Raw genomic sequence first — 15,687 nt, forward strand, 5'->3', positions numbered from 1 at the left:
ATTTCCTCTCACTCAATTTTCATCTTTTGCAGTCGATCATACCAAGACATTTTTGTGTTTCGTCCATGTCTTGCATGCTCATCACCTTCCTTTCTTGTTATATCACAGGTAATATTTGAAAATATTTTTGAAAAACTATCACCAAATGTCACGTTTCGATTGTTTTAGATCTCCGGTTTCTTTCTATCGATTTTTTAAATACGTTTTTGCTCACGTATAAAGTATACACCGATGGATTAAAAGTATTGACAGCGCTGAAGCGGGTTTACTATGCGAGCGTTGAGAAGGAGAAAGAACGAATGGCGCTAGCCGAGTATTTGCAGAACAAGGAAGAGAACACTCTTCAAATATATGAGGATTATAGGAGGAGGAGTAGTTTGTTGCAGTTTCCTCCCAGGAGAACCAGCGGCGCAAGCTCGGTTTCGGGGTACTGCTCAGAGGCGAGTGATAGAGATCGGTCTTGTAGTTATGATTCGCAAGGGCAAAGAATATTTAGAAATTTTTTAGCGTCGAAATGTAAGTATTGTTTGTGGATCAAAATGTCACGTAACAATGGAGAAAAATAGAAAAATTTTTAGATTAGTAGTTTTTTTGATAGTCAGTGAAATCTGGCAAAAATTGGGTAAAGGCAACGCCGTTTAGAAGTTGTCTGATTTGGTAACATGTGTAAATTATGCAGAAATATGGTGGAAATTGTTTGGAATAATATCTATATTTTAAAATTGTACTTTATAGTGGATTTGATATCAATTTTGCTCTGTATGGGAATAGGCACCATTGCATTGTTTCTTTCATACCCACCTTTTTGTCAGTTGCAGAAATTTTATTCATTTGTTTTTTGGTGTAACATCCATCTCATTGTTTCATCTAGATGTGGCCACTTCAAATAATGGAATTAACATTCTTTTATAATAAAAACTGTACAATTTTTTAAAATTTTATTTTACATTTTACAGGGTGTTCCATGAACATAGGTCGCGAGTTATACTCTAAAACTGTAGAAGGTGTAGAAAAAATTAGTGATAAGTAGTCAAGGGAAGTTCAGTTACTTTTCTATCGAGTTCTAGTCAGTTATTTCACATCTTTATAATTTTTTCTAAAAATCGCCTATTGTTTTCGAGATATGGGTGGAGATATGGATTTGCGATAATGGAACACACTGCACATCATGTTTTTGGTAAATTTTTGGACTCGTTTTATATAGAAGCTAAATTAAGTGTATCAATTTCATGTTTGAAAGTAAACACCTAAACGCTGATAAAGTAAATCGTTATTTTACGATCTTTACCTCAAAACGATGATTATAATTAGTTTTAACATTTTTATATTTTTATAAACTTCGTGGCTTTAATTTAATTGAATATTGTCCTTATAGTCCAACAATTTACTTGCGTGGCCACCTGTTACAATTGTAGTGCCTAGATGCCTGTGACTCTGTCATATCATTCTAAAACCATAGAACATGAATACGTAACTGTTTCTATAAATTGTGGCCGATGGATTCTTTGATGACAATTTTTTGGGCACCGTAAATTTCTTAACTGTGCTAGCAATTTTTTATTTCAAAAAGCATAAAATTGTATTTAACAACAACAATAAAGTTCTGGCCTCGAATTTATAGAAACCTTGTTTTTCTAATTTTAAATCTGGACAAATTTAGCTTTACCAGTCAAATGCGAATCATCAAGAAAGAAAACGAAATTCAAAGCGAAATGTGATTGGCCACTTAAAGAGAATGTGTATTTCCGCTACGACTTTATATCAACCAAACATCTGACCATCACCAACAAAGCTAAATTTGCCAGATTCTACAATTCTTTCGCTGTAGATGAAGATGAATCAAGTAGACGACCTTCAAGCACACAAGCTACTCCGGAGAGGAAGCGAAGTGCTCCGAGAACTATTTTTATTAAAGTAAATTCATATGATGAAACTTATGAGGAGGAAGAAGAAAGAGGCTCTAATCTTCTGGCAATTCCGAAAATTCAGGCTTCATGCAGCTCGGATACATTAACAGGTGAAATTCATTGGATTAAAATTTAATTCAACTTAATTCGGTTTCCATTTCTGCAAGACCTTGGCCCGGATCCTTGCGGCAGCTGCGGTCAGGAACTGCCAGTGGACAAACTAACCGTAGAACAAAGAAGGCGAAGGGACTTGTTAGAGGAGAAAAAAGTTGCAAGGAGGAAATCTGATGACAGAAGAAAATCTGACAGCCAGCAATCTTCAGACACATCTAAAGAAATCAGGAGGAAGTCAGATGTTACCTCCGAAAGGAAGAAATCCATCTTAACCGAGGAGGCTCGAAGGGCTTTAATTGAGCGCCGCAGGTCGGAAACTCCAGAACGAATTCGCTTAGAAGATCGACGCCGGACCGAATTTGCCGAACGAAGGTCAAGCAGATCCATAGAAGAGCGCAAGAAGCCTTCATTAACAGTAGAAGAACGAAAAAGACCTTCATTACCAATGGATGAGCGCAAAAGAACTTCCATATCCCTTGAAGAACGGAGCCGCTCTTCTATTGACGCGGGATCTGTGGCAAAGATATGTGAGGAACGAAGGAAATCTGGAGAGGATGAAAGGAAAAAGAACATATATAGACACATTTCATCTCCAAGATTGGAAAGAAGGGCTGATAGAGAAAAAAGTCTTTCATTTGAGAGTGACACCCATCCTGAAGATAAACCAATTGATGAGTCTTTGGATTTGGAAGAAAGATTGGAGGGAAAAACTGATGATGTTGCCAGGACTTCCATCGCCTCCGTTCAAGCATCAACGCAATTTTTTTTAGGGGTAAGAAATAAGATAATAAATTTAAATAAACAGGGATATACTAAACAAAAAGATAAGGGGGGAGAAATGGGGACTTGTGCTGAAAGAGAAATTTTACCCTGAAAGTCTCGAATTTTGTAAGAAAATTTTTTAATTTTCAGTTTTTCCAAACCTTTTATCAACGATCTCAAAAAGAAGGGGAAAGACGAGAGCCACAATTATCAAGCCGTTCCACTACTGCCAGATCGAGCTTCCAACACGAATCCGTCAATAAATCACCCAGTAAAGCTGGAGTTGTTGTGGGCGGTATTAAGCAAACAAAAAGGCGTAGCAGCTCCTCTTATGCTAGCACAGCTTTCGCCATAGCTACTTGTGCTGCTGACAACCCAGTAGCAGTTCAGTACCACCAAAAACAAGCCATATATGAAGATAAAACTAAGTGTTTGGAACACATTATTTCTACAGCTGCTACCATGAGAGTATTGAATGTTTTAAGGTTTTCAATCAACGTAATTGTCTCAAGAAGTGCTCAATTTCTTTTATTGCAGACACTGGATTTCGAAACAAGGAAAAGATTTTGAAGCTGACAGGGAGTTAAAGCACCAAACCAGAGAGTTTCTGGATGAAATTCGTTGCAATCCAAACTTAACTTCTTCAGAGCGTAAATCAGCTGCTCAGCTATTGCTTCTGCTGGAAAAACAGGATGAAGAAGATAAACCTGTAGTGGACTTGATCAAACTTCTCAGTCCTCCACCGGTAATTCTTCATGTAGTGAGATTGTCTCACAAAATTTTTATAATGAAAATTTCAGGAACCTAGTAAGGAGCGAATTGAAAGCCTGTCTGCTTTGGAAATTGCTGAGCAGCTCACTTATATCGATCACCAGATTTTCATGCAGATCGCTCCAGAGTAGGTTATTGGAAGGAACAGGATGTTCAAAAATGCTTTTTTAAGTTTGGGTTATAATTTTAAAAATGTGAACAGTTATGAGAATCTGGACACATGAAGTTTGTCGCCACAATAAATGGCAATCTAAAAAATTTTAGTGCGCCAAATGATGGTAGTTGAGAATTATATACCCAATTCAATCAATTTGGGACATCTTGCATATACTGTTTTGGCTAAGATTAGTTTTTTTATAGGGAACTAATGGGACACGCCTGGATGAAGTCTGACAAAGAGATTAGGGCGCCTCATGTAGTCATGATGACTAAGCGATTTAATGACGTCTCTCGGCTGATCGCTTCAGAAATTCTCAAGAAAACAGATATAGCTTCCAGGGCTGAGACTATCGAAAAATGGGCAGCTGTAGCTGATATAGTCAGATGCCTTCACAATTTTAATGGAGTTCTTCAAATTTGTTCTGCGTTCACTAATGCTGCTATCTTTCGCTTGAAAAATACGTGGGAGAAAGTATCTAAAACGGTATGCAAATTATCTACTAGTAAAGAAAAATATTGTTTGAAAGGAAATTATTACGTTCAGGCTAAACAATCCATTGAAAAACATCAGAAAATAGTTTCTTCAGATGGGAGATTCAGGGCTCTAAGAGACGCTGTTCATAAGTGCGATCCACCTTGTATACCTTACCTTGGGGTCTACCTCACAGATCTTTCTTTTATTGAGGAGAGTACACCCAATTATGAGGACGAACATTTATTGAATTTTTCTAAAATGAGAATGGTAAGTTACTTTTTTAACCTTTATTTATTGTAATGAAAAAGTTCGAATATGAGCGATTAGTAGCAGCAAGAATTTACTACACAAAAGTGGATGCAGTGATGGTCATTCTGTAATTATTTTATTTGAAGGTCAAAAAGTTAATGAAATATGAATTTCTAGTGTTTCTTGTGCTTTTCCTAGCGTTTCAAATACGGATATAATTTTGCGTTAATGTAGGGAATTGATGATGCAAAAAGCTGTTCAAATATTATTTATATAATTTATATCATTTTTTCAACAAGTAGTTTTAGGAAATCTGTACTTGCAAAATCAAATCTAACCAGAGTAAGGTTCCTTACACACCTGAAATGGCAGAAATGGCTTAAATTTATCGTACTTAATAAAGTATTTCTATGCAGTTAATAGGACTTATCAGTAGCACAATATTTTAATTTCAGATTGCCCATATAATACGTGAAATTCGCCAGTACCAACAAACCTCATACAAAATTGATTTGGTCACTCGTGTCTCAAATTATTTACTGGATACGTCCTTGATGATGGATGATGATGAACTCTATGCAGCTTCATTGAAAATCGAGCCCCGCCAGCCACGACTTACGTCACAATCAAGCATTGGTAAAAGTTAAGAACTATTTGTCTTCTTTCCACACCACTTATTGCTTCCTATACTGACTACTACTTTTCATTTCCAAGGTGATGATCTATATGATAATAGATATGCTTTTTACTTTTTAGGAGGTCCAACTCCCTGGTAAAGAAATGGTTTTAAGCTTTGGAGAACATCTGATATGTCCATTATTGACAATATTTAGAAAATTTCAGTATTATATATTTATCTTAAATTGTAAAGCGATTCCAACTTAGCTGTTGCCAATCATGTCTTTATATCTTTTTGGAATTCTTTAATGTAGATATAGATACTCGTATGTCTGTGATGCATCAGTAGTATACCAATGGCACTAAATATTCGATTGCTATTGTATAATTCTCTTCATGTGCACATTTCTGGGTGTCCTTTTCTGTGAGATTTCGAAATTAAAGTGTAAGATATTCGCGCTCTATTAGATTCAAATTGACTGGCATCATGTCGTTGTAGCTATTATCTGCAAATAAATTAAATTTTACGAGTAACATTGGCTGTGGCAATAAGGCCAAATTTGTACCGTTGAAACGAATTGCAGGCAGAAAAATGAAAATTTATATATTTTTACAGTATAGGCAATTTAGTTCCATGGAGATATTGAATATTTTATGAAGAATATAAAAGGATCGCCTAGCTTAATGTGGCACCTACGCCTTTTTTGTAATGGAAAAACCCCCAGAGCAGGAGGATAACTGCTTTGTCACATTACCCTCTAGGCCATACCACTATGATTCTTACTAACCACTACAAAAGCAGTCTTATTTGTTACTACTAAAGCAGGACAATCAACTGAAATAGTACAAATTAACATATTTTTTAATACAATTTTACATATGGAAATATCAAAATGACAACTTTCTATTTCGCTGATTAAGTTGTAAGAGATAACTGAAGTCAAAATGCTAAGAGTGTTATAAAAACTTAATTACTACTTGCCATTTTTTATTTATAGTCGTAAGTGTATAAGATACGTATAGTTGTTTAATGTCAATTAACTGTGATTAAATATATTACTACTTCACTTGAGAATTTCCCTCACCAAAAAACATTTGTTTGACTATGAAATTTTCGTTAAATAAAAATGCCAAGAGGTAGAAATATTGTAGAAATGTTGCTCCATTTGGTAGATTGAAGGGTTAATAGGATTATATACAGATGTTATAATATAATATATCGTATAAATATTCTGTATGTATTGTGGAAATGCTTAAAGTAATACCGAGGTTTATTGCGACATATTTAAATCCATTTTAATTAATTTGAAAATCTACGTAATAGACAATTTAAATGTAATTTATTACTATTAGTAATAAATTTATACTGAAAATCTATTTTAATTTGATAGTTAATTTAAAAATATATATTTTTTGTCTAATTATTTCGTTAAAATGTATTCTTTTTTCTAGGTATTAATAATTTAAAATTATGTTATATGTAAGAATTTTCAATTCAAAACTATGTATTTAAAAATTTGCATAAAAATTGATATTACCCTCGATATTGTAGCTTTATATTCACGCGCTCTTCTAAAAACTGTTTGCTCAAACTCAATCGTAAAGAAAAGATATAAAATTTTATGACTCCTACATTTATATTACTATATGGCATCAATTTCATTGTTAATATTATACTGCGCTTCTGATAGTCAAATAATAAGTTTTTGTGAATTTTTAGGTATTCTCATGTACATGCTGGTGTTGCATAAAATGGAAAAGAAGGAGAATTTTAAAATGTTGTTAATGATGAGTTACATAGAACTGAAATTTTAAATATTAAAAATATAAACGTTAAATTTTAAGAGAAAAATGTCATGTGTATTATATATTCTTATGGTCGGCAAGTTTTTTAAACTCTTTGTGCCCATTTTTCATAGGAATGACTTGTTTTGCTAAGTTTATGCGCAGCTGGGCAAATTAACATGGTTAAATCTTTTTTAAACCAAAATGCAGAAACAATTTATTATTTATTTACAAAGGAGCGCAATGAAAATCTAGAAGGTAAACTGAACTCTGCACATGCGAAACTATTTGCAAAAGATACCAAAATTGAGAACGTTGTCGTATTTATTCGAAATAGGAATTAAGTGCAAGAAGTAAAGCAAATCAGGATACAAAGAGCTTAATATATGAAAAATTCTTATCTAAATTTATTGTTATCACTTTTTTACATATTAAAAATTGTTCCGTTAATAATTCGCTTAAAAGTTCCAAATCGAAGATGAGGCCAATAGTTTAACAAATCCTCACCAACATCGTGTAATAATGGACCTATGCACTATCAAAAACAAATGAGTAAACATAAATGTGACTCTTCTGTGTTTAATAATTATCTGAATGTTATCAAATTTATTGAAAATTACGCAACCGTAACATAAGTGTAATGTTTATTGTTAAAAAAAAATGTAAATTTAAAAAATGAAAAAAGGCTTTTCAGATATGTCTTAAGTTAGACTTACTTAATGCTCGTTATATAAAGGAAGAGTTTATTAATCCTTAAGGTATATCATAGTTTGGAAATATTCAATTTATTCTATTATACGGGCTGACGCAGGGACCAGTAGCCAAACGATTACCGAGGTACAAAAAGACTGGATTTTGAAATATTAGGAAAAAACATTGCACCTATAAATGGTACATATGAATGTCCAATTTTCTATCTAACGACGTTTTTTTCTGGAAAATTTCAAAATCATAATTTCTTTAAACCAGATTAACCGCTTGGCGGAATTCCTGTGCGCCCAGTGTAGGTGCTCTTTAATCCTCCAGTGGGCGCCCTGGCAACAAAAAGCCGCATTTTTTAAAATTTTGTGACGTAAACTTAGTGTTTTCCGACTTGTCGACTTCAGCGTTCAGGTGTTCGTTTTTCAGCTTAAGTAGCCCTGTCTACCCAAATATGTCGTAGAAATTCGAACCGGTTTATTTTAATCAGACTTTGATTGGAATAGCTTCGAGTTTTCGGTCCATTTGCCGCCACACGCCCTGTGATATAAGTATATATTATTATCTTTTGTCGTATTGTGTTATTTAAATATGTTGTCTATTCTATTCATAATTTATCTCTAAACATTTGTTTGTATAACAACCTTATTTATATTATTTGATGACATTTATAGTCAATTTGATAGTTTGTCCCAATATTATTACAATATCTTACAAGATTTTTTTTTAGGTGCCGAACATATTTAAGCCAGGCAGAAAAGGAAAAGGCAGTGCAAGAAGTGATACAATCAATTGAACGTGCCTAAGATAAAGAAAATGAAGATTTTGATGGAGTAGATGAAAATAAGAGTGGATCTGAAGTTGAAATTGTTAATGAAAATAAGTATACCAGTGATTCTGAACAATTAGCAGATGAAACTGGTATGAAAACAGACTTAAATTATGGCCAACGAGAAAAAAGTGAAAAGTATTTTTACACAGAAAACGACGATGAGATTCTGGTCAAGAAAATCCCTTTATGTCGGCAAAATGAGAGTGAAAAACATAAAAATTCTCCATGCTCCAAAAGCATATGAAAAAAAATGTTGCACAATAATTGAAGCTTTTAATTTTTTTTTATTGGTGGTAAAATGATTGAAGATCTTGTAACCATTAAGTATCTTTTCGTCATTGGTTACTAATAAGCGCAATAGGCGGTTATGTTGATATTTTTCCTGTTATTTTGTTGTTAAACAAATCTCCATTATTTCTATTATTGACATTTTTTACTGCAAATTTCGTCAAGTTAGTTTATATTAAAATTTATTATTATTAATTAATTTATTTAATATGAATAACAAGTACATCAACGAAAAATATGCTAACGTGCATGTGGAATTCATGACTTAGATAGCTTTAACCCTTTTGTATACAGGGTGTCCCAAAAGGTCGCGCCGAAAATGAGAGTGCATATAGGGGAGCTCAAAATAAGTCGATTTAACTAAACTTACCTTGGTACAAAAGTTAATAATAACGGAGGTACCTGGTGTGAAAGTTGAAAAAATAAATTACATTTTTTTTAATATCTTTAGACTTTTTGGGGCTAATTTTACGAAATTTCATATTTGGGCGTTTTTTGTGATGAAAAATTCAAATTTGTAGACGATTTAGTTGCATCTTCTAGAGGGCGCCACCAGCGGCCAATAAGACACTTTTGAACCGCCAAAATTTTTTTGTGCTACAGCGTATATCATTTTTGACTCGAAAAATCTTTTTTTCCCATCTTTTTTGCTTGAAAAAGATATACGACATCGATCTTGCCAGAAGTAACCGTTTTCGATAAAAACGCATTCAAAGCTGGCAATGCATGCAAATTATCCAAATGTGTTAAAACAACTACCATCACCAAATCGATAGTACACAGAATTTTCCAGGAACAATAAAATAAATAAACTTATTTTACTTTGTCAATTTGGAAGTTTTCGGTTTGAAAAATATTATAAAAAACGATTAATGTTAAAAAATTATGCTTAAATTATATACTTACTTTCACATGAAATGCACCACCCAGTAATAATAATAATTAAGTCTTGTAATTTTGGCAAAATAGTACTTCATAATAGAGTATCAAATGATCAGACTTTCAGTTAAAAGATACAACATTTGATAATGAAAAAATTAATAATAAGTGACATCGCCTCGTACGGCAATGCAAGCACGTACTCTTCACGGTATGCTTTACAACAAATGATCAATATCTTCCTGGGATATTTCATTCCATGCTACCTCAAGATGATGTCGTAGGTCATCCACATTGTTTGGAGGCTTCAGTAAATTTCGAAGACGGCGACTCATCATATCCCAAAGATGTTCGATGGGCGATAGGTCAGGTGGCCGTGCAGGCCAAGGCAGTATTTCCAATTGTGCTTCTTCCAGGTATCTTCGAGTAATGTTCGCACTATGTGGTCTTGCATTATTCTGTTGGAAAATGCCATTTGGTAAAGTTTGCATGAAAGGTACTAATACTAGCCTCAGAACATTGTCAATGTAGCGACGTGCGTTTAGGGTGGCTGGAACGAACACAAGAGAAGATCTTCGGCCAACACATATCGCACCCCAGACCATAACACTAGGTGTTAAAGCTGTGTGGCGCCTTTCAGAAAATTGCAAATTTCTTCTTTCACCTCGGTATCGTCTGACTCTTCTACGACCATCATTGATCCATAAACAAAATCGCGACTCGTCACTGAAGACGATATTGTTCCACTCATGATTCCAATCAATTCGTTCTTGACACCAGGCCAATCTGGAAGCTTGGTGTTGGGCGGTTAGTGGCAGTCGTAGATTTGGGCGGTATGAATGCAGGCCAAAAGACGAAATTCTTCTGTAAACTGTTGCCATCGACACCCGACGATTTAGAGCTCCCATCCAATCTACTGCAACAGACATTGTTATTTGAAATCGATCACCAATGGCCATCCGTATAAGAAGTCGATCTTCACGTGCGTTGCTGCTACGGGGAGGACGTCCAGCTGGACGATGTCGCTGAACCCTTTCTTCAGACCACGAAGACCATATTCTCGCAATCGTGGTGTGGTTCCGATTCATTCTTCGGGCAATCTTACGAAAAGAAAATCCACCCTCCTTCATGCCGATAATTCGCCCTCTATTAAAATCCGAAACGTGGGAAAAATTTCGACGCTATCTTATTGGGGGCATTTTGAGATGTCTTGTTCACAGTTCAACAACAAAATAAACTGATATTTCCATGTAAATATTATTTTATTTATTTACAATTAAATAAAAAATTTAATAGGTCGATGACAAAAAACCACTAGCATTCTTTCTTTTTTACTGAAAGTCTGATCATTTGATACTCTATTATGAAGCATTATTTTGCCAAAATTACAAGACTTAATTATTATTATTACTGGGTGGTGCATTTCATGTGAAAGTGAGTGTAGTATACTTAATGTCTGCGTATCTATGGAAAACAAGTATTTAACATTAACTCCTGTCAGCATTACTGCCAGTTCTTGTCCTGAATTCATTAGTCATGGAAGAATTTAGTTTTTCTGAATTTTCTGATATTCATTTAACTTATGGATTAGCGGAAGGGAGCGCTGCTCAAGCAGTTCGTCTTTATGCGGAGCGTTTTCCAAATCGAAGACTTCCACGTTAGCGAACTTTTACAAGAGTAGATAGAAGATTACGAGAAACTGGTAAACTTGTGATAAATATTATTGTTCAGTAATTTTTCATGTATGTATTCTTAGGATCGTTGCAACTAAAACGTGGTGGAATAGGTCGTCCAATGTCTACAAGAACTGTTGAAGCGGAAGATCGTGTTTTGCAGTTAGTAGAAGAAGATCCACATGCAAGTGTGCGAAAAATATTTGCGGCGTCCGACATCACCAAATCGACAGTACATAGGATTTTCCGGAAACAATTGCTTTATCCTTATCACATACAAAAAGTCCACGCCACGGCTGCAGCTGATTATCCACCACGCCTAAAATTTGCAAGATTCTTTTTAGAAAAATAGAGATGTAATCCCAACTTTCTAAGTGGAGTGCTTTTTACAGATGAGGCTGGGTTTACAAGAGAAGGAATAATTAATTCTCACAATTTACACATTTGGAGTGATGAAAACCCACATGCAATTGTTCAAACTAAACATCAACAAAAGTTTATTATCAATGTCTGAATTGGTATAATTGGAATTTATTTGATGAGCCTTACATAATCGACGGCAATTTAAATGGACAGAAATATCTAGATTTTCTACAAGAACACCTTAACCCATTATTAGAAGAAGTTCCTTTGGAAGTTTGAAATAACATGTGGCTCATGCATGACGGTGCACCCCCACATTTTAGTAGAGATGTGAGGAATTATTTGAATAATACGTATCGTCATAAGTAGTTAGGTCGAGGTGGTTCAGTTCCCAGGCCGGTTAGATCGCCTGATTTAATTCCCATGGGTTTTTATCTATGTGGCCATCTTAAAGCCTTAGTTTATAGTATCTCAGTAAATTCTAAGGAAGAGTTATTAAATAGAATTATAATTTATTCTGAGACCATTAAAAACGATCAAGAAATGTTGTTTCGTGTGCAGCAAAGATGTCCAACTTTACGAAATGCCCTGAATTCGAAGGTTCCCATATTGAGAATAAATAAAAAATAAAGTGAAATAAGTTTATTTATTTTATTGTTCCCGGAAAATCCTGTGTACTATCGATTTGGTGATGGTAGTTGTTTTAACACATTTGGATAATTTGCATGCATTGCCAGCTTTGAATGCGTTTTTATCGAAAACGGTTACTTCTGGCAAGATCGATGTCGTATATCTTCTTCAAGCAAAAAAGATGGGAAAAAAGGTTTTTCGAGTCAAAAATGACATACGCTGTGGCACAAAAAAATTTTGGAGGTTCAAAAGTGTCTTATTGGCCGCTGGTGGCGCCCTCTAGAAGATGCAACTAAATCGTCTACAAATTTGAATTTTTCATCACAAAAAACGCCCAAATATGAAATTTCGTAAAATTAGCCCCAAAAAGTCTAAAGATATTAAAAAAAATGTAATTTATTTTTTCAACTTTCACACCAGGTACCTACGTTATTATTAACTTTTGTACCAAGGTAAGTTTAGTTAAATCGACTTATTTTGACCTTCCCTATATGCACTCTCATTTTCGACACGACTTTTTGGGACACGCTGTATATACAAATCTTTATTTCGTAAGAAACAGGATATCGATCAATTGGTCTTTCTGTCTGACACTGTTTTATTACCGTTAGATTTAGTATTTAAGAGCGCCCCAAACCTAAAGGGTCTTCTTTCTTTCAAGTGGCTCATCTGTGCCTATTATCCGTGAAGCAGAAATCTAAATAGTGTATCCATCATTATATCAAACCCTAGACAACGATGGATAAACCTACATGCATTTAATTTATGGCGAATGTCGCGGTAATGCTCTTCAAGATGTAAGAGTGTATGCGGAAAGATTAGATAAAATTATTTGCATTTGTTCATATTGCTAATAATTGATTAAACCATTTATTTCTCAGTTTCTGCTGTTAATTTCTGGTTAATTAAATATCGGACTAAAAAATATAAGAAAGGTGCAATCCGGACGGTTTTGTTGACAACACCAACACCCTTTAAATAATATTCGCTTACGGCGTTTATCAGTAATCAGTGACGAAAAGATATGTAATAGAGTATGAAAAACTATTATTATTTTTTCCATGCCAACTGTTGGGTATATGAAAAAATGACAAGAGTGAAAAAAGTTTTAAAATTTTATGTGGTATTCAAAAAAACAGTTTTGTTGAAATCAGCTATTGCAGGAAAAAGTCCTGAAAGAAATAAAACTAGGATTTGCTTATTCTAGCCTTCCAGAAATGTCACTCATAATGTTGAGGTTCCTTCGATAAACGAAAACCACGAAAACAACAATTTGGTTTACGAAAGTGGACTGTATTAAATTTCACTTATATAAATAATGGTAAAGTACTGGTCTAAGTATGAAGTGGGAGTTTGCTTAGTTGGGAAGATTACGAGTTACGTTTACGATCACATGTCTAGAGCGAGCACTGGTCAAAAAGAGCAAAATTACTGCGATCATCCCTTAAGTACTAAACCCGAGGAACTCCACCCAGGGGCGCACCAATACCAGAAGCCATTGCGGGCAATGGTCGCGCCTAAGGTCATAAAATCGCCGCCATTTGGCAAATACCTATACAAGTCGCTTTCATTGAAGTATTACGATCCGCCGAATTACGGATCGCGGCAAAGGTCCAATTTAGAAAGCTTCCTTTGACCAGTAGCGTATTTCCCAGCCATAAAGAGCCCTTTGATATGGCCTGATGGGTACGATGGTCTGGCGCCCAGATGGAATCCTTCAAATACGTATCGATGCCCATGGGCGTAACTTAAGGGATGAAAGTACAAAACAAATTAACTAAGCAAACTACGCCAAGAAACAATAACCTAAAGTCCTTAACATGAATAACCTAAAGTCCTTAACACATAAAATAGACACAAAATAGAGTTGAACTAGCTGATAATGTACACCAAAATTGAAATTTTTAAGTATAATCGTTTTTAAGGAAAAAAGAAAAAAACGATTATTTTCTACCATTTTGAGATTCGAATATCTTGACAGTAAGGACCCAAATTGAAAAGTTGCATATGAAGATCCCCCTCTAAAATGGCTGGTAGAATATCCTGTTAAAAGATTTGACCATCATTCCAGAACATCCTATATGAAACGAGAGAATGGAGATTGAACATGTAAGAGACAAAGATTGTTGAGGCACAATAAAAGCAGAGGCCAAAGCTTTGTTCAGGGCTCTTTTCCTGATCGGGATAAAGAAAGGTAGACATTAATTGTTGTGAGTTGTGGACCACGGGCGGAACTGGCATGATTTTATTACGAGCACTTTTTAGTTATAAACGTTTTTGTTCTTTGCTACGATTCCTTAGATTCTATGACATACATACCCTTCATCAAAGAAAATTAACTAACAAAATTGCTTCCATTCGTCAGTTTCATGAAGAATTTATCAGGAATTGCATAACTCATTATCACCCAAGTGAATTTCTTGCGATCCACGAAATGTTGCTCCCATTTAGAGGCCGCTGTTAATTTGTACAATATATCTCAGATAAACCAGCGAAATATGGCAACAAAATGTATGCACCTTGCGGTGCCTAAACATTTTATGCAATCAACTTTGAGATATATTGTGGAAAGCAACTTGCAGGGTACTATCTGTAGTCAAACAAACCTGATAACATTGTGAAAAGATTGGTGGTCCCTATAAAAAATACTTAAAGAAATTTGACTACCGATAATTATTACAGCAGTTATCCGTTGACCGAATACCTTTTAAAAAAACCTTCCTTCCTAAGAACTATGAAAAAAAAATAAAAGGGAAGTATCACTTGAATTTCTTGCTAACAAAGACAAGGTTGTTGGATCAAGTCTATTTGGCTTCCATTGTAATTTTTGCTTGACTTCAAACTATTCCTAAGAAAAACAAAGTTGTAATTTTTTTGTTCACAATGCACGACAGCCCTAACATATACACTGACTCTCAGAAGTCTATAGTAAGTTTGGACTATAACACCACCAAAGGAGGCGTGGATGTGCATTTCCAACAGTTTTTGTAGATAAGGATGCTTTACATGTAATAGGGAAAATATTTAGTTAATAAAGTAGCATAATTATAAAAAAATTGTCGAAAAACATTTTGCAATTTTCTCGAAAACGATTGGTCCTATCGATATCGACCAAGAGTATCTTTTTTACATAAACATGCTTCAGGCATCATATTGTAAAATGAAAATGACAAAAAGATTACTATTAGCAAAAATGGGGTAATTTTTACCCCTAACCCCTCCAGTATGGTATACTTCTGATTAAAATTTTACAATTTTAGACTCGGATTCTGATTCAGCGTTAAAAGTTTATGCAATATACCAAATTTCATAATTTCAGTGTGAACGGTTTCGAAAATATTGACGAAAAACCGTCTTCCGGGTGCCTCATTTGAAAGGGCCTAGCTCCCTTAGGAAGCATTTTTCCCCAAATGTTTATATGAACTTTTCTTCATAAAAACACCTGAGGAACCACCCCTTGAATTTTTGCCGCATGTTTAGGAA

The 15,687-nt window shown here is 34.6% G+C and overlaps 1 protein-coding gene and 1 pseudogene across 1 annotated transcript in view; both read left to right on the top strand.

Annotated features, from left to right (window-relative positions):
- Positions 1-6,337, top strand: part of LOC136410570 (ras-specific guanine nucleotide-releasing factor 2-like) — a 50,174-nt gene extending 43,837 nt beyond the window's left edge. Inside the window, 10 exon segments of the mRNA XM_066392769.1 lie at positions 169-516; positions 1,661-2,017; positions 2,075-2,793; positions 2,934-3,268; positions 3,321-3,528; positions 3,584-3,681; positions 3,915-4,197; positions 4,258-4,455; positions 4,893-5,079; positions 5,194-6,337. Coding sequence (XP_066248866.1) covers positions 169-516; positions 1,661-2,017; positions 2,075-2,793; positions 2,934-3,268; positions 3,321-3,528; positions 3,584-3,681; positions 3,915-4,197; positions 4,258-4,455; positions 4,893-5,079; positions 5,194-5,213 — 2,753 coding nt within the window. The 3' untranslated portion in view covers positions 5,214-6,337.
- A 7,961-nt stretch (positions 6,338-14,298) lies between these two features.
- Positions 14,299-15,056, top strand: LOC136410521 (piggyBac transposable element-derived protein 4-like; annotated as a pseudogene).
- The last annotated feature ends 631 nt before the right edge of the window (positions 15,057-15,687 follow it).

The sequence above is a fragment of the Euwallacea similis genome, chromosome 8 (genome assembly GCF_039881205.1).
Source record: "Euwallacea similis isolate ESF13 chromosome 8, ESF131.1, whole genome shotgun sequence".
NCBI classification, from domain to species: Eukaryota; Metazoa; Arthropoda; class Insecta; order Coleoptera; family Curculionidae; genus Euwallacea; species Euwallacea similis.